Consider the following 20,650-nt stretch of genomic DNA (forward strand, 5'->3'; position numbering starts at 1 on the left):
ATGCTTGTATAGATTACCACCCTTGTCAGGAGGAGAGGAACCCATATTATGCTGCACTCAGCCAAGGCAAAGTGAATGGTGAAAAGCGCCTCACAACTCCAGCTTTAATCATTATTCTTATTCGTATTTACTGCACAGTTCAATTCCATTCCATTCAATTCAAATGAACCTTTATTTTCTTCCATTTTCATAAGATATCAACAGGGCCCATCCATGGAGGATAAGTGTATTGTTACTGAGGCTGCTGAGCATTGTCACAGCCACCCCCCCCCCCCCCCTGGACAAGGATAACCCTGCGTAGCCAGGTTCATGGATATCAATTGACAATATAATCCATACAAAATAATTTATTATAAAAAGCTGTAAATATATGATAGATTTGTTAACAAAAGAAGGCACTATTCCCTTAAAGGTAAATGCTAGTTTTGGTAACGATATCAAAATGAGTTCGTACAGAATCCAATGAAATGACCACTAAAGTGTCTGTTTGTATAAATAAAACGCATGTGCCAAAGGATTCTGGAAGAAATTGTGTAATTGCTGAGAAATCAGCAAATAAGCACGGGATTCGTGTAGGGCGTCGGGCCCGACGCCCTAAGCAATAATTATACATTGTCCCACGTGCGCTTATCTGTGTTGGGGATTTTCGGTGTGAACATTTTCAGCGTAGATTTCAAGATTTCACAAAGTCCAGTTAATGTAACTGTACCAGATCTAGATCCTCGATGATATACTGGCAATTAAGCCTTGTTTTACAGACTTTCTCATGAAATCAGTGTTAACTGCAACTACTGGAATTTCTCTTTAACGCAAAACCTTATAGCGGGATATGCTTGTAACACAAATGCAATATAAATACAAAACGAGAAAAGAAGAAGGTCTGGGAAGAAAGGCAAGGGAAGGGATCGAGAGAGGTAGAAGTGAGCAGGAGAGCGGGCATGAATTACCTAAGCAACAAGTGAGTAGGCCTGTTACAAAATGTTGATGTGAAAAAGGGCAGCAACAACGATTGCAAATAGTTCATATTAACTCAAATAAGATAAAAATAGAAATAAAATAAATAGAAGCGCAAAATGTGAAAGAACTCAATATTCATAAGGTGAAACAATCATTTTCTTGACCTTGTAGTTACTAAAGTTATTTACTGACAAAGAGTTTCTAATATAACCAGGAAGGTCATTCCATATTTCAGGTACTGTCTACCGGATATTATGTTAGATGAACTTGTCTGAAAGCTATGTATACTTGATCCATGCTTAAAAAGGTCAAGAAATTTTGGAGGAATTTGAGAATTTGATTATTTTCATGACTACATTGCCGAGGTATATCAGTGTCATGTAATCTCAGCAGTTTCAGGGAATGGAATATTGAACATCTTCAAATTTCAGATGCGACCAGTCACGACCACCTCGAGTTCTTGCGATCGTCTACAACGACTGCGTGTGCTTGCAAGACCCCAAGAGATCGATCGTGCAACAACAGGAAAAAAAAAATGCTGCAGGCGCTCGTAAACAGGTTGTACGTCCATTGTAAAAGGGGCTTAAAGTCCCTTTCACAATTAACGTACGACCATTTGCGACCTTTTGGTCGTGCGACAGGCTGCAACAGGCATCAATCGCTAGTCATCTCATAAGATCGCTCTGAGGCTTTCACAGTTGCAACAGCTTTCGTACAATAAAAACAACCAGTAAACCCCGTTGCACGAGTAAGTCACATATGCTCTTATTGTGCTCGTGCGATCAAATGCGAGTGTTGCAGGAGGGATTGCGAGTAACATTGAGCAACACTCGCACGATGATCGCCAGACCGATGGTACGACCCCGCGTACGGCCTGATTCGAGTGAATCGATCGTATTTGATCGCGCTTGGATTTTGAACATGTTCAAAGTTCAGATGTGATCAGTCACGACCACCTCGAGTCCGTGCGACCGTCTACAACGAGTACGAGCGCTCGCAAGACACCAAGAGATCGATCGTGAAACAACAAGAAAAAAATGTTGCAGGCGGTCGTAAACTGGTCGGACGTCAATTGTGAAAGGGGCTGAACGGTCGCATACATGCGAATGCAACGGTAGTGGAATGTTGACAGCCGTAATTTCGATCGGTCTTGCAACAGTCTTATATTATCACACCCAGTCGCAAGACTGGTCTCTGTAGGTCTCTAGTACATGTACAAGTGTTGTACGACCTCCAGTCGACTAAATGCGACTATACTTAGTTGTGCCACCTCTCGTATCAAGTCGTACAACGTTGAACAACATTCACATTAGGATCGCCCGACCGATGGTACGACCTGATGCTAGTGAATCAATCGTATTTGATCGCGTTTGGATTTTGAACATGCTAACATTTAATATGCGACCAGTCACGACCACCTCGAGTTCGTGCGATCGTCTACAACGACTGCGAGTGCTCGCAAGACACCGAGGGATCGATCGTGCAACAACAAGAAAAAAACTGTTGCAGGCGGTCGTAAACAGGTCGTACGTCAATTGTGAAAGGGGCTACTGACACTTACGGAGCTTTTAAAGTGCCATCGGTTTGACGACTTGGCCAGATTTATCTGGTCAAGTCGACGTATAAAAAGTTATATGTCAACTTGACGAGATATGTTGACTCTTGCCCGGTCTTAGACACTTCATATCTCGCCATGTCGACATATAACGTTTTATAAGTAAACTTGGCAAGATAATTCATTACAATTATTCAAAATGCATCTACATTGTCAAATTTCTGCGAAATCAATATAAACAAAATTTCAAGCTTATCGTTTATACTTGTTCTTCAGTGCTCGTTTATAAAATTCATTAAAATTATTCAAAATGCATCATGTAGCATGTTGATACATTGAAGTTGCCGATCGAATATTTTACCGAAATCAGCATCGAAAGGTATAGTCCTGTAATATGTACGGAAAAAATATACCTGAATTACTATGTTAAAACTCTGAAAAGTAATATTTTGGACTTAAAATTCACAATTTTTGTCTCACCTGCGAAGCAGAGTGAGACTATAGGCGCCGCTTTTCCGACGGCGGCGGCGGCGTCAACATCAAATCTTAACCTGAGGTTAAGTTTTTGAAATGACATCATAACTTAGAAAGTATATGGACCTAGTTCATGAAACTTGGCCATAAGGTTAATCAAGTATTACTGAACATCCTATTAAAGTTTCATGTCACATGACCAAGGTCAAAGGTCATTTAGGGTCAATGAACTTAGACCATGTTGGAGGAATCAACATCGAAATCTTAAACTGAGGTTAAGTTTTTGAAATGTCATCATAACTTGGAAAATATATGGACCTAGTTCATGAAACTTGGACATAAGGTTAATCAAGTATCACTGAATATCCTTCATGAGTTTCACGTCACATGACCAAGGTCAAAGGTCATTTAGGGTCAATGAACTTTGGCCGAATTGGGGATATCTGTTGAATTCCCATCATAACTTTGAAAGTTTATGGATATGATTCATGAAACTTGGACATAATAGTAATCAAGCATCACTGAATATTTTGTGCAAGTTTCAGGTCTCATGATTAAGGTCAAAGGTCATTTAGGGTCAATGAACTTTGGCCGAATCGGGGGTATCTGTTGAATTACCATCATAACTTTGAAAGTTTATTAGTCTAGTTCATTAAACTTGGACATATGAGTAATCAAATATCACTGAACATCCTGTGCGCGTTTCAGGTCACATGACCAAGGTCAAAGGTCAATGAACTTTGGCCGAATTGGGTTTATCTGTTGAATTACCATCAAAACTATGAAAGTTTATGGATTTGATTCATGAAACTTGTACATAAGAGTAATCAAGTATCACTGAACATCCTGTGCGAGTTTCAGGTCACATGATCAAGGTCAAAGGTCATGTATGGTCAATGAACTTTGGCCATGTTGGGTTTTTTTGTTGAATAACCATCATATCTCTGTAAGTTTATTGGTCTCGTTCATAAAAAGTGGACATAAGAGTAACCATGTATCACTGAACATCTTGTGCGAGTTAGAGTAGTATTCAAAGTCAGCACTGCTGCTATATTGAACCGCGTGATGCAGGTGAGACGGCCAGAGGCATTCCACTTGTTGTATAAAAGACATCGAAATTAATTTTCTGCAATAAAATGGATTCTACCTATTAAAGAGAAATTCCAGTAGTTGCAGTAAACACTAATTTCATGAGAAAGTTTGTAAAACAAGGCTTAATTATCAGTATATCATCGAGGATCTAGATCTTGTACAGTTACATTAACTGAACTTTGTGAAATCTTGAAATCTACGCTGAAAAATGTTCACACCGAAGAACCCCAACACAGATAAGCGCACGTGGGACAATGTATAATTATTGCTTAGGGCGTCGGGCCCGACGCCCTACCCGAATACTGTGCTTATTTGCTGATTTCTCAGCAATTACACAATTTCTTCCAAAAAATTTTTTGGCACATGCGTTTTATTTATACAAACAGACACTTTGGTGGTCATCTCATTGGATTCTGTACGAACTCATTTTGATATCGTTACCAAAACCAGCATTTACCTTTAAACTCGTTGATTCTAGATCAGTTGAAATGAAACAGGTCATTAAAGTAAATCATAAATTAAGTAGTACTTGAGTGTAATGAAAAGTACATGTTATTGACAGTAATTGAAGTCAATTACATTTTATTCAAATACAATTACAATTACTTTCCCTTTCAAAATCTCAAATGCAATTTCAATTACTCAGAAAATGTAATTAAATACGTCATTGATCAATTGCCTTGTAACTGACCCCAATCCTACTAGGCCTTCAGCAAACAAGTCATTCTAGGCTTTGCACTCAGACCCTTAATAGCCTGAGTGAATGATTTGTACATCAGACTCCTCTATACGGTAGGTGTGAACAGTACATGTACAAATTGAATAAGCATGTACATGTACGTGCATAATTACTACGATACAACATCAATATTCAGCCAATAACAATCACACACATGTACATGTAAGCCTGGTATTCCATGAAGTTCATGGGTTTTATTCCAGTACAGTACGCTGTAAAAAAATGCCGTCACGTGCTTTCTCACGTTCTGTGTGTTACGAGTTACCAGCACCCAACCTGTTTTGATTTTTTTTTTAATTACAATACTATTTTGAAGGATGTATTCCCAGAAGCAAGTAACTAGCTATGACCATGGACCCTACCACAAATTCAATTATATTGACGGGAGTTCACCTAACCTTTTATCATGTTTTTGTTTCAAGTTTCACTACAGACTAGTCAACATGCCAATGCCCTCTATAGTCACACCGGCAACATATCTTGCAAGGAAGGACCAATTACTGAAATTTGTTATGCCAAAATCGTCACTAGATTCATACAAATGCTCCTCCTTCCCAAGGACAATCCGAATATGGAACCACCTGCCTGGCGAAGTTGTACACAAAACAGGTCTACCAGCATTCAAGGGAGGCTGAGCTTCTCATCATTACAAATCGGCAGCCTCCAACCGGATCTCTTGTTTTTTAAGATGTATCCATGTTTTTTTCTTGCACATCGCAGTCTCCTTTCATTGTAAAAAGAGATCTTTACTAACACCAATCTTTCACGACATATTGCGAAGATCATTCCTGTTTAGCTTTTTGAAGCTACAAGAGGAATTATCTCAGCAAGTATCAATCAATATGGGTCCTACTTAGACTGCCGCATACATTCGTAATTCCGAAGCTTCGTAATATTCCGAAGGTTCGGATATTCCGAAGGTTCGTTTTTCTGAAGGGTTCGTATTTCCGAAGGTTCGTAGGCCGAAAAGGAAATGAGGTTCGTTGTTCCAAAGGTTCGTTAGTCCGAAAACGAAGTGAGGTTCGTAATTTCGAAGGTTCGTTAATCAGAAAATGAATTGAGTTTCGTAATTCCGAAGGTTCGTTAGTCCAAAAACGAGAAGATTAACGAACCTTATTTCGTTTTTGGACTAACGAACCCTTGGAACAATGAACCTCATTTCGTTTTCGGATTAACGAACATTCGGAACAACGAACCTTATTTCGTTTTCGGATTATCGAACCTTCGGAGTAAACGAAAGCTTCGGAGTAACGCCACAAATATTCGAATTAATGAACCCTTTTACGTTTTCGGATTAACGAACATCGAGGTATAGGCAATTTACGTCTTTCGGAATCACGAAGTGTAACCTAGACTGCAGGTAGAGACCCTTCGTTTGCAATTTGCATAGTGTATATTGCAGAGTCGACGTAGGGCCTTTTCACACGTGAATCTTGGATCATTATTGTAATGATGATTGCAGGCGTTTGTGATTCTAATCATGTTATAATTTCGTTTCACACGTGCTAAATATTCGTCATTAGCCTTATTTTTCACTTGAATCATCATTCAAATTTTCGATTTCTTTACCATATCAGAGGGCGGTAGGTTCAATATCCGCCCTTTCACACTGTAAAAAAATCGTAATAATAACGCGCAGTCATCGCAGCGCACCGCATGGGGTGTACATTTTCATTCATTTTTGCACGGCGAGGTCGAACCTGGGTCGATTCCCCTGCCCTTCCTTGAAAATGATATTAATTCCGGGCATAATGTAAGCAAAAATGATAACGCATGATGGCTACTCACCCCTCGTCCAGAGTTAAAAGCTACTTGCAGAAAAAAAAATAGCCAAAACCCCTTCTCATCGTGATACATTCGTGATGGCATATACTCTGCATTTTACCAAAGTCTACACAGCTTGATAAAGGACAGTTAATGTTTTCAGATTTTAAAGTATCTTATTCATTCAATGATACTTTTGATGCCCTAAAAATATTTTCAGGATCTCATACACATGTTTAAGGCATGTGAGAAGCATAAAGCAACAATTACCCAAGTCAATCTTAAAATAGAACTTGACAGAAAGTTGATATCCAACACATTGTCTAGCGTCATTTGTCTTTTCACAGCTAGATTTAGCCAATCAAAATCTGGTATCAAGGTGACGTCGTATCGGCTTTAACTTATGTTCAGTCGATTCGACGCCCGAATTTACCCCTATTTAACAGGATAAGGTAAAAAATATAACACGGAATATAGTTTTGGCGCACTTTCAACTCACTGTGCTTTGCCATCACCGTCGGAAAAGCGGCGCCAATAGTCTCGCTTTGCTATGCGGGCCAGACAAAAACTGAATTTAGTTTGGGAGTGCAATGTTCAGTAACTAACAAAAATATAGATAAACTAAATTGAAAAAAATCTTACCACATGTGGGTGACGAATTAAACCACATTTAGACCAGAGGTGAGGCTTAGAGGAGTTTAATTTAAAACAGGGTTAACCTACTGACTACTGATTTTGTGTAATTCCCATATGGTTTGTACAGGGATCACCAGATTCCAGTAGGCAATGTGCTAACTTCAGACTAGGGTTTATTTAAACCTGCTAACAGCCTACAGGCCTATATGATTAATATTCACATGCCTAGTAGGGTTATGAAATATTATGTATTACATTTTTTTAGAATTGATAGTCAGTTTGTTTAAACCGTCTACATAAATTGATTGGTTCAGTATTGACAATTTCAAAAAAGTGCTACAGATTTTTGTTGGAACATAAAATGTTTGTGTCGTTATAGTGTACATGATAAAGGAATGGAGGTTGGAAGAACGATATATATATATATATAGTATTGACAAATATAACGAACAGAAGTGTGCAGTAACCCTTTTAATGCTCCACGTACAATTGTCTTATATTCAGACTGAACACAATTGTATATGATGCATTGTTTACGATTTGCAAGATGTGAAAAAAGGGGCAAGGACTGTTCTACTGTAAAGATACCAAAGGTCATCTTTTTGACAAAAGTAAAGTATGATCAATTGTGCCAAACGCTTTTGACAGATCAATGAACAGATGAATATTCCTATTGCGAATGAGTTGTACTCAAAAGACTCGACTATTTTGTTTGTTAGTTCAAGTAGAGCCATTTAGGTTGAATGGCCACTACGGAAACCAAAGTGAGAATCAAAACGACTTGTTTTTTTCAAGAAAATCGTAAGTTCTTTTTTAAATTACCTTTTCATTTTTTTTAATATAGAAAGGATTGAAATGGGTCTGTAGTTACTGACCCGTTCGTTGTCAACACTATTGAATATTGGAGAAGCCTTGCAATTTTTATCTTATGTGGAAATATGAATGAAGATAGTGATAAATTAAATACGTAACATAAAAGTTCGCTAATAAATTCGATGACAAGAGAATATTAATAATTTTGAGATAACAGTCATCTAGACCAGGATCCTTGTCGCTATCGAAACGGCTAATATCATTTGGTCCACATCCAAGTCGTCAACTTGTCAAACTGCCATTTCGTCCACCACACAATAGGTCCAATAACCAGTTAGTTTAACAACCAAATCGTTTAATAACCATCTCGTCTAATTCCCAATTTGCCCAAATAAGTAGTAAGTCTGATAGCCAATGGGTCCATTAGCCATTTTGTCTAACACAAATACGTTGCGCTATCCGAGCTCAGAGCGGGGGCGGACAAAAAACTAGCTAATTATACCTTAAAATTATCACATCATAAAAAATGATGTGAAACATAATGATGGTAATTACTCAGGGGTGGAATGAGCAAAGGGAAAAAAAGGGGAGACTGAAAGAGAAATGAAATTGGGCAATAATATTTTTTTGCATATTATTATTATGTTATATTATATCATTCAAAATTACATTATGTTACATTAGATATAGTTTTCATTACTTCATGAAAAATTATTTGTTAAGGGCCTATGTGTTTGTTACTCCTGGTGCTCGCATTGTCTGTTTAATGAGATAGATCACCCTGTTCAATGGCATTAGATGGTACTAAAACATTCCGTTTTCAATTCAATATACATCAAATTTATTTCCTCGCTTTTAGTATTTTAAGTTGTGACATATGTAATTGTCTCATAAAACATTCCAGTCCTTACTTAGGTCATGGGGAGATGTGTCTGCTCTTCAAGTGTTTCTACAAACAAGTCTGAGATTGCCCCTCTTCAGGTCTGAATATAAAACGATTTCAGCTCGCGCTTCGCGCTCGCAATATTCGATTAGTGAGTAAGAAACGTATCATGTTCATTATTACAATACTACAAAAGTGTGTATAGATGTAATTCTAAAAAAATAACTCGGCACGCGCTTGGCACTTGCATCATGTGAATACGATGAAATATGTATGCTCTTCATAAATTCCTGAAAAAATAGTCCTTAAAATGTCCGTGTTTGGGGTTGATAATTTATATGCCCAAATTTTTAACTCAGGCTCCGAGCTCACATTGTTGTTTAAAGAGATACTAGTACTTATCAGGATTATTTGCTTATAGTGTCCTTATTATAGTTCTGAATATCACACATTTTCAGCTCGCGCTTCGTGCTTACTTTATTTTATTAGTGAGATACATATCCTTTCAATGACGTGGTCATTGGAACCTCTATTATGTCAAGATATGTGGCTATTGGACACGCGCCCACTAAATGACTTAAGTTATGGGTGGATATAACAATAAAATTGATATTCATTATCATATAATAATAATAAATAATGATAGTAATAAAGAAAGTAAATAAGAATGGTAATTAATAATTATAATAATTACAATAACAGCTATTTGTTGCATGAAAACAGTCTACAATTATATAAAAAGTTATCAGGTGCAGATTAATAAGAAATCACGAGTGCTACTGGAGTTGAGTCAGCAATACACAGGCACCGTGCACATAGGGGGCTGCTAGTATTAGCTATGGTTGTAGATGAAATGAATATTGGACGAAATAATGATTGGCCGAGATTGGAATTGGACCTATTGGTGATTAGACCAAATAAGTGTTAGACGAAATAGGTTTAGACTATAGTAGACCGACTGCATTTAGACCAATTGGATAATAGACGAAATGGAAGTAGTGGCCATTAGACTATTTGCCTTTATAATACCTGTTCGCTCTTAGAATCACTATTGGACCAATGGGCAAAATACATGTAAAACGAGATTAGACCAAATCATAATAGACAAAATGGTTATAATAATAATAATAATATTCCGCATTTATATAGCGCTTAATACATCGGAACGGTGTCTCTAAGCGCTTTACAGACATATTATTACCCCGGTCATCGGACCAACTTATTAGACCAACTGGCCATTGGAAAGAATTATAATTGGACGAATGGGTAATTGGACGATGTGGATAGTGGACAAATTGATGGTAGGCGATATAAGATTAGACAATTGTGGCGAGTGGACAACATTGGAGTTGACGAAACAGCTATAAACAGGTACTAGTGAATGGGACTGTTGATATGATCTGTGTCACGGTTCTCTGAGAAAAAAGAAACTTTCAATGAAATAATGAATGAAATGCAGACACTGACCGGGAAAGAATACAAAGCAAGGCAGTTTCTGAATTTCGATAATAAATCCGAAGAATTTAAAGACTTATAATAAGAAGAGTTTGGTTGCAAAATGGGTTAGGTCCACTTTGGACCATTCCCAGAAAAAAATATTTTTTTTTATTCTCACTGCAATATTCTTATGAGAAACTAAATTGTCTTGGTGTATTACCCGATCATGTGAACATAAAATTGGGTATAAAAGAAATCTACCTGTATTCACTTTTTTCTACATAATAAAATAAAATTATCATTGTGTGCCTAACCCCTTTTACAAAAAAAAAAAACAGAAAAGAATCCAATCTATTTTAATTAAAAAAATGATTTTCCTTGCTCCTTTTATTCACAATCACGTATTATTGTGAATTTCAAATTTTCTTTGGTATCATCAAAACGACTAAAAATCTTAAGGTTTTGAGACAGAAAACAATAAAAAGTTGTGAAAAAATGGACCTAGCCCGTTTTGACAAATGACCTCTTAAAAATAATATCGTTTTATTTACCCAGGGTAGCCACTTCAATCATAAGACTTCTCCTCCAGCGGGCCCTGCATAACATAGCATGTCATTATTAGCCTTCTCCAATCTAAAAGCTGAGCGCCTAGCAAGAAGGCAGAAGGTCCCATTTCTTATACGTCTTTGGTATGACTCGGCCGGGGATCGAACCCACGACCTACCTTTCATGAGGCGGACGCTCTACTACTGAGCCACCATGCCCGGTATACCCTCTTCAGATGAGTTTGTTTGCAAAAGGGGTTAGGTCCACTCCAAGAATTTATATTTTTTTTAAATTCTCCAACATTGCAATATTCGTATGCGAAACTCAATTAACTTACCATGAGAACATAAAATTAGGTATAACAGAAATCTACCTGTCTTTATATTTTTTTAAATATTTTTTTTCGAAAAAGAATCTGTGTGAACCTAACCCCCTTTGCAACCAAACTGAAATGGACTTAACAATTTTTGAATAAAGTGATTCTCTGCAATTTTAGTTCTCTTTTTAATGGGCATTTCATCTTTTCTTTGGTATCAACTAATAGAACTACTAAAAATATGTACATTGAGACCAAAAAAAAAAATCAAATTTGATGAAAAATGGACCTAACCCCTTTTGCAAATGAGCTCTTTTACCGACAGAATATTTTTTTTCCTTTCCCCCTTAGTCATCTTCCTCATCATTTCCATTCACTTCTTCAAAGGACATCTCATTTTTTCCATCTCCTAGGGTTGCGGGAATTTTTTTTTACTTGGAGTTGCTGATGTAAATATGAACAGTTTGAAAAGAATTTTTACGGAAAAGAATATTAAATCGATCCCGAAAATTTTTAAGAGGGGGAAAAGGGTTTTACTACAAAATGAAGGTCATTTTGGTTACATTTATCATTTTTTACATGTCTTCCAGAATACATGGGAGTGCTGCCTATGGACAACAATAAACGCAGCACCCCGAGGATTTTTTTTTTTTGGGGGGGGTCCACCACCGCTTCCCAGGTCCACCCCCCCCCCCCCGATGTGCTAGTGGTTAACCTTTATTCATCTCTCAATATCATTTTCTCGAATATGTATGAATTAACCAACCTCCAAAGATACAAATCATGAAAAAGAGGGTAATAACAAAAAAAGGGGAATAAATACAGCAACACTACGAAACATTATTAGAGGAATGAAGTTCTCAAATCAAATCTCCACTTTTGGATGTCGTGATTAAGTTTGTCTATTTCCTTCGCAAGAATATAACACTCTCACGTCCTTGCTACATTTTAATAGAGCCTTGAAATCATCAATGTTATGGGGGACGTTTTTTACGTCCCATTTCTTATACGTCTTTGGTATGACTCGGCCGGGGATCGAACCCACGACCTACCTTTCATGAGGCGGACGCTCTACTACTGAGCCACCATGCCCGGTATACCCTCTTCAGATGAGTTGCAAAAGGGGTTAGGTCCACTCCAAGAATTTATATTTTTTTTTAATTCTCCAACATTGCAAAATTCGTATGCGAAACTCAATTAACTTACCATGAGAACATAAAATTAGGTTTAACAGAAATCTACCTGTTTTTAAATTGTTTTTTCGAAAAAGAATCTGTGTGAACCTAACCCCTTTTGCAACCAAACTGAAATGGACTTAACCATTTTTGAATAAAGTGATTCTCTGCCATTTTAGTTCACTTTTTAATGGGCATTTCAACTTTTCTTTGGTATCAACTAATAGAACTTCTAAAAATATGTACATTGAGACAAAAAAAAATCAAATTTGATGAAAAATGGACCTAACCCCTTTTGCAAATGAGCTCTTTTACCGACAGAATATTTTTTTCCTTTCCCCCTTAGTCATCTTCCTCATCATTTCCATTCACTTCTTCAAAGGACATCTCATTTTTTCCATCTCCTAGGGTTGCGGGAATTTTTTTTTACTTGGAGTTGCTGATGTAAATATGAACAGTTTGAAAAGAATTTTTACGGAAAAGAATATTAAATCGATCCCGAAAATTTTTAAGAGGGGGAAAAGGGTTTTACTACAAAATGAAGGTCATTTTGGTTACATTTATCATTTTTTACATGTCTTCCAGAATACATGGGAGTGCTGCCTATGGACAACAATAAACGCAGCACCCCGAGGATTTTTTTTTTTGGGGGGGGGGTCCACCACCGCTTCCCAGGTCCACCCCCCCCCCGATGTGCTAGTGGTTAACCTTTATTCATCTCTCAATATCATTTTCTCGAATATGTATGAATTAACCAACCTCCAAACAGTGGCGTACCGTGGGTCACGGCATTGGGGGGGGCACCAGCAAAAATTTTGAGTCACTAAGGGAGCGCGCGAAGCGCGCTCAGTTGTCAGGTATACTGACCTAATAGAGATATTTTATGGACATGCAGTGCCATTAAACGGATATGTATCTCACTGATTGAATAATGCGAGCGCGAAGCGCGAGCTGAAAATTTTTGATATTCAGAGCTAAAAAGGGACATTATAAGCAATTTTGTTTTAATCATGATACGTAACTGTCTCGCTAAACAAACAATGCGAGCGCGAAGCGCGAGCCAAAAATTTTATATATATTGACCCTAAACAGGGAAATTTTAAGGACTATATTTCAGAATCCATTAGGAGTATAAATATCTCACCGTAGTCATCTAATGCTAGTGCCATCCTTTGCTGATTTTGTCAGAATTACTTCTAAACATAGTCATGAGGCACCTTTGGTAGTCATTGTAATCATTATCAAACGCATCTTACTAATCAAATACTGCAAGCGCGAAGCGCTAGCTGAAAATTTAGGAAATTCAGACATGAAGAGAGGTATTCTAAGGCGTGTTTGTAGGAATTCCCTAAGACCGTGCATATTTCACTAACCAAATGATCCGAGCGCGAAGCGCGAGCTAATTTTTTTGTATATATTGACCCCAAACATGGATATTTTAAGGACTATGTTTTTTAGGAATTCATTAAGGGTATACATAATTATCTCACCATAGTCATCTAATGCAAGTGCCAAGCTCTTGCTGATTTTGTTAGAATTACATCTAAACACATGAAGTACTTTTTGAAGTAATTGTAATCATGATTATCATATGCATCTCACTAATCAAATACTGCGAGCGCGAAGCGCGAGCTGAAAATTATGTAGGAAATTCAGACCTGAAGAGGGGCATTCTAAGTCTTGTTTGTAAAAATTCACTAAGACCCTACGTATTTCACTAACCAAGTGATGCGAGCGCGAAGCGCGAGCTGAACATTTTTGATATTCAGATCAGAAAAATTGACGTTTTAAGGACTGATCTAAGTTAATGAAGAGCAGAAATCTCACCAATCTACTTATGCGAACGTTAGCACGGACAAAAATTGTTTTATAGCAAGACCTTAAAATAGGGCAATCACTTTAAGTAGTGATGAAAATGAAGAATATGTCACTACATAAAATAATAATAACTCGAATTGCGAGGAAATATATTTGTTGTATATTGATTTGAAAACGGGAAGTTTTAGTACAACGGGATTATAGTTAAACAGTCTATGCGAACACCAGGAACAACATGAACAATGAAGACACAATGAAGCAAATAATGTTTTATAAAGCTATGAAAAATGCTTCTTATTTAACATAACATATAACATAACATAATATAACATTATAATGAACAATAATTTCTTTTTTCCCCACTACGTTTCTCTTCCCTTTTCCCTCTTTTTCTCATTTTCACCGTTTTTTTTTTTTTTGGCCAGCCGATTGGGGGGGCACGTGCCCCCCCCATGCCCCCCCCCGTAGTTACGCCACTACCTCCAAAGATACAAATCATGAAAAAGAGGGTAATAACAAAAAAAGGGGAATAAATACAGCAACACTACGAAACATTATTAGAGGAATGAAGTTCTCAAATCAAATCTCCACTTTTGGATGTCGTGATTAAGTTTGTCTATTTCCTTCGCAAGAATATAACACTCTCACGTCCTTGCTACATTTTAATAGAGCCTTGAAATCATCAATGTTATGGGGGTCGTTTTGACATTTGCTGCCATGTATAGGCCTACAAAATATCTTAATAGAAGAAATATATTTCTTGAAAATATCATATGCTAATCATTTTCTGCATAGTTGAAGGAGCAATATCTTTTTTTTAAATTGGTATGAGAAATAATTTCATCCCCGCTTGCTTTAAATTTAGGGCATTTAAACATTAAAAAACCATGTGCAGCTATTTCAGGAGGCGCGATAGCTCAGTAGGTAGAGCGGGGGATTCGTATTCCGGTGACCCGGGTTCGATTCCCACTTGGTGCGCTAGTGCCCTTTGGTAAGGCAATAAACCTCAGTACCACGTCCTTCGGAGAGGTCCTTAAGCCGTCGTTCTCTGGTTGCTTGCTTACAACCATTCATGCTTTCTTAGCAGTCAGGTAAAAAATCACCGGCAATCTTAGCAAAAGAAAAAATCTTAGCAAAAGGGTGCCCTTTTTTACAAAAGAAACACCGGGGGGGGGGGTCTTTCTTTTGAACTTGAATGTAAATGTTTGTTGAAGGTGATTGCTTTATAAAATACGTTGAAATAAAATGCACTAATTAAAAGTAAGTACCTATGGTGCACTTGAAATTAATCATAAATTATGCTACCTAACTTCTCAAGATTTTAATTTTACGTGTACTCACATAACACATACATAAGGGTAGACGGCATACTACATATAAAACCAACGGTTGCATAGTCCGATTCCAGCCGCTTAACCATTGTCGGAATAAGGACACCAAACGATTTGGCAATCCCGGTGTCAATAGTTAGTACAACAAACTTGCTGAGAACTATTGCGTATCCCCAGGAAGAGGAGGTTCTCTTGCTCGACCTTTCCGTACCCATGTTAGAATGCAATAAAGTTGATTTAGGAGAAGTACGTACATTTTGCTGCCCTCATCTGAACTAGCTCCGCTCACTTGCGACCCCCCCCCCCCGGCCTTCAGTATTTGTGAACGCGAGAGGGCAGTATGTAATATGGTTTATTTTGTTCACATTGCCCGTGCGACTGTTTGCGATCATTTCATTGCATTATATTTATGTTACAGAAACACAACGGTTGTCCCCACTGCAACGATTCGCGCTACGAACTCCGCGATGTTCTTTTGTACCTGGTCGCATTTTGTCGGTCAACTTTACCTGAAATTTCACTTTTGTTGAGATACGAGGTAATAGAAACGATTTAATGCTCTTGAATGGGAGGGATAGGGTAACAATTTGTCATTTTCACAAGCCACGATATGGTATCCCGTTCAAATATAATCGAATACATTGCGATGGGATTGTCCCGATTGAGTACGCATTGAGGTAAAATCTAGTACGGACATCACGATCAGAAACTTGATTTACGACTATCTGGTACGTGCATGTACGTTCGGATACGACCATTGCGAACCGTTGAGGTTTGTTACGAGATGCGGACTCGGACTGGTATCAAAAGTTACCAAAAATTGTGCTACATCTAGAGACTGACTGATATTAATAAAGTCCAAGTGGCCATAGACATGCCGTAGAATATGTACAGAATACTATGACCTGCAGCCATTTATAATGGCAGGAGTATGGAAAGATGACAGATGACATCAAGACAAACCCCAGTATCAACCATAGAACATGAAGAAAGTCACGAGATCTACAATCAGGTAGTTTTGTGGGTGTCCATGGCACAAGAAAAAACAAACAAACATTTGGGCCAGTCCTCCAGTCTCTTGAAGGTCAGGTAGCATTCCAGAATCAAACAAGTTTAACACCACAGCTCATCAGCTAAGTCTTGTAGAGGGCGCCAGCCAGAGGAGACAAAGCATTGGAGGGGCACTGTTTTGTTTGTGAACAATGCTGTGCCCCTCCAATGCTTTGTCTCCTCCAGGTCACGGTCCGCCACTGGGTGGCCCCATTAAGTAAGGGGTAACAGTTTAGACAGACCCTCTCACCTGTTTTCAAATTACCAGTTACTCTGAGAACCAGACAACTGGAGACATCATGTCTATCAGGACGAGTCCACCCCAACAAAAAGTTGATTTGATTGAAAAGAGAAAAATCCAACGAGCAACACTGAAAATTTCATCAAAATTTGATAAAAAATATGGAAATTATGACATTTTTTTTAGTTTTGCTTGATTTCTGAAAGATAGTTATATGCATATCCTGGCTGATATGCAAATGAGGGAACTGATGACATCACTCACTCACTATTTCTTTTGCATTTCATTATATGAAATATTCTAATTTTCTCCTTATTGTTCTGTGAAACAAAGATCTATTTCTCTCTGAAAATGTTGAATTACCATCGTTCAACATTTTATGGTTCAGTCAAGTTGGTCCTTCTTGTCAAATTTGTAACAATTGGAATATTGCATTATTAAAAAAAAAATAGTTAAGGACATCATCGATTCTCTCATTTGCATGAGACTAGAATGTGCATATAACTATTTTGTGAAAAATAAGCGAAAGTTTAAAATGTCATAACTTTCTTATTTTACATCCGATTATGATGAAATTTTCAGCATTATGCTTGTCTGATTTTTCCTTATTGATTCAAATCAACATTTCTCTGGGGTTAGCATTACCATTAACTACTACTAATAATAATACATATAATTTATAAAGCGGCTTTAACTGAGCGTTGTGGCGTGCGCCTGTAATCCAAGCTGTAGGGAAGTTACAAATTGATGCAGAGGTTCGAGGTTCGAGCCCTGATCACGTCTTTCGGATGGTGACGTTAAAGGTCGGTCCCAGACGTAAATAATCATATCTGATTGATTCACGTCTGACAAAACTCAAATACACACATACACACACCAGTATGATTAAATGCTCAAGGCGCTTAGAGGAGAGTAAAACATAAAAGTAAAGACAACTAAGAAAAGTACAAGAAAAGGTGATTAAAAATGAGGAAAAAGGTCTCTTCTTCAAACCTAGTACTTGCTGGTGAACAAATGCAATTTTAGGTTGCCGTAATAGGATGTTGCAGAGTTTAAGTTCTTCGGCGCCTGTGGTAGTGAATTCTCCTGTGTAGGCTTTAATTCAGGTATGGAATGCGACTTAAAGGGGAATCCAGCCTTGGCCATAGAATGTTGTGTTGGGAAGGAGAATAATGAAATAAACAGAATGGTGAAAGTTTGAAAGAAATCGGACAAGCAATAAGAAAGTTATAGCTGCTTTAAAATTGAGATCACTAATACCATGTAGATTTCAAATTGGCAACTGGGTGAGTAAATTATGACAAGGGGCAAGGACAACTTTCCCATAGGCCATGTACTTTATTATCAGGGATTTGTGGTTTTCTCCTATAAGTACCCATTCCCCAGGGGCAGTAATCTAATTATAACTCAGGTAGTAGTTGTTTAATGTCCTCATGAAAGAAAAATATAATTTGAAATAAAACTTTTGGGGAAAATGACATTTTAGCCAGAATATGTATTGGAGTACATGGAAGAGTAGTCCTTGCCTTACATCACTATGACATCACATAAGCGGCCAATTTGAAGTCTCCATGGGTATAGTGATTACAAATATTTACAACTTTTAAAAATTCATAACTTTCTTGTTATTTGTCCAATATTTTTCAAACTTTCACCTATCAACTTGTCTGATTTTTCTTTTTCTTATAAAAACAAGTTTTTATTTGGGTTGGATTCCCCTTTAATAAGAAAACTGAATAATTTTACGACACAGAAAACTTACTTAATTGTTTATCCCCATCAAATAAAAACTTAGTTGTAAATTCGGTTAAAGTCATACATACGTTCCCGACCCAATTTAGGTAACACAATAATATAATGTAGTATAGAATTGAAATAGTCTGACAGTTCTACGCGATAAAAAAAGTATTCTATGTAATCGATCACAATAATTGCAATCGATGTTGATGATATTTTGTATGCCATCAATAGTTGCGAATGTTTAGAAAAGCGAATTATTATTTGAAACCTAAAGAATAATTCTAGACATTTTAATTACAAATTAATTGTTTTATACATATACAGTTTGATACTTCAAATTGGCCTCATAAGTGTTCTCATAGTGAAATGTGGCAAGGTCTACTCTTCCATATAATCCAATAATACAATGGCTGAAAATGACTTTTTTTAATATATAAATTATTGCTTCATGAGGAGAGAACATACATTATGTTATATTAACAGGGGGGGGGGGGGTGGGCACTTGCTCCTCAAGAGGAATTTTGAAAACTGAAAGATTAACATAAGTACATTCATGAACATCCTACCCACGCTGCAAAGTGTTCTAAGAAAAAACTTTTTAATCTTCAAATTTTGGGAATTTTCTAACATAGCCCTGGTTAGCTCCCTCAGATTTAGGTCTGTAACATGAATTCAAAGTTTTGCAAGCTTTTTTTGCGTTTGCAGTAGCTGTTACTCGTGATAAATAGGTGTCGTGTGCAATAGGATAGGATAAGTCAATATGCATAAATTATTTTTCCAAGTATCAAGTATTCATCATTTTTTAAAGAGGTACGCATCCTGCATCTTCATAATTACAAACGGTGCTTAATATAAAAAGTAAATAAATGAATGAATCGAAAAATAAATAAACAAATCAATAAATAATTAAATAAATACATAAATGAAAGGTATAGATGAATAAATCATTAAACAAATAGATTAATCAATTAAGTTATTAATAAATAAACAATTAATTAAATGAAAAAATTAGCCCGCATTACGCGCTCATATTAATTGTTAGGTGAAATACCTATCCTGTTCATATTAAACAAAAAAAATTGTATCCACTCATCATCTCAGGATGTTACACATTTTCAGCTTCCGCTTCGCGCTTTTATTATTTATTTAGAGAAATATCATCATATGTCGTGCTAGCAGTCATTAACAGGTCTATTTTCAAGTCTGTAGGGTCTATATTAAAGCAAAAATAGGTTGCGCTTCTCATTTTTTTTTAATCAGGAAAAAAAAACCTATCCGCCTTGAACCCCAAATGTTCTCTTTCCCCTTCTTTCACCCCCCCCCCTTTGCGTAAAAAAAAAATCCTGATGCTGCTAACTGTAAATGTTTACAATGACTCAGTTTCTGATTTTCCATCCTACAAAGCATAACGATATAAGGGCACACACATTGGTATAAATTAGTAATAAGTTTGAATAGTTACTTACGAGTTTTTTTTTTAAAGGATGTTTTATTATATTCTCTCAAATCAACATACATACTTTGTACAAACTATTTGAAACATAATTATAAATTATACAATAAATTCATTACAATATAATTATACAACTTATACATCAAACTTCAAAAATACTAGAAATTAATATACTAATGCGTTTCAGCAATTACAAAATGAAATATTAACAAAATATGACATGATCAGAGAGAAAAAAGGATAAAAGAAAAAAGGATTATGATTTTTTTTCTTTTTTTCTCAGCCCTTGTCATCCCCCCCCCCCAACCCTCCCTTGAACACCCCATCCCCTATCCGGTGGAGAACTGGCTCTGGGCTCCAGTATATGGTCTAATATAATTTAAGTTTTCCCATTTACAGAAATGGATTGTAAGAGTCCCCCTCTTTGTTGCTAATTTCTTTTCTTCTCTTTGATCCCCCTAATACTATTTTTTATTTCAATCAATGAAGGAGGTTTTTTTAATTCTCGGTTTTTGTAAATAAGATATTTAACTAAAATCAAGACATGATTAATTAATTGATATTTACCTTTACTTTTCTCCTGCTTCCCGAAAAGAATTTCCTGCCAACTAAATTTATCTATTTCAAAAT

At 36.8% G+C, this 20,650-nt stretch overlaps 1 protein-coding gene across 1 annotated transcript in view; it reads right to left on the reverse strand.

Moving 5' to 3' along the window:
• Positions 1-15,758, reverse strand: part of LOC121417048 (monocarboxylate transporter 5-like) — a 21,714-nt gene extending 5,956 nt beyond the window's left edge. Inside the window, exon 1 of the mRNA XM_041610607.1 lies at positions 15,547-15,758. Within this exon, the coding sequence (XP_041466541.1) occupies positions 15,547-15,751 (205 nt within the window). The 5' untranslated portion in view covers positions 15,752-15,758. The remainder of the gene's footprint in view (positions 1-15,546) is intronic.
• Positions 15,759-20,650: the final 4,892 nt, after the last annotated feature.

Source organism: Lytechinus variegatus, chromosome 6, assembly GCF_018143015.1.
Source record: "Lytechinus variegatus isolate NC3 chromosome 6, Lvar_3.0, whole genome shotgun sequence".
Taxonomy (NCBI): domain Eukaryota; kingdom Metazoa; phylum Echinodermata; class Echinoidea; order Temnopleuroida; family Toxopneustidae; genus Lytechinus; species Lytechinus variegatus.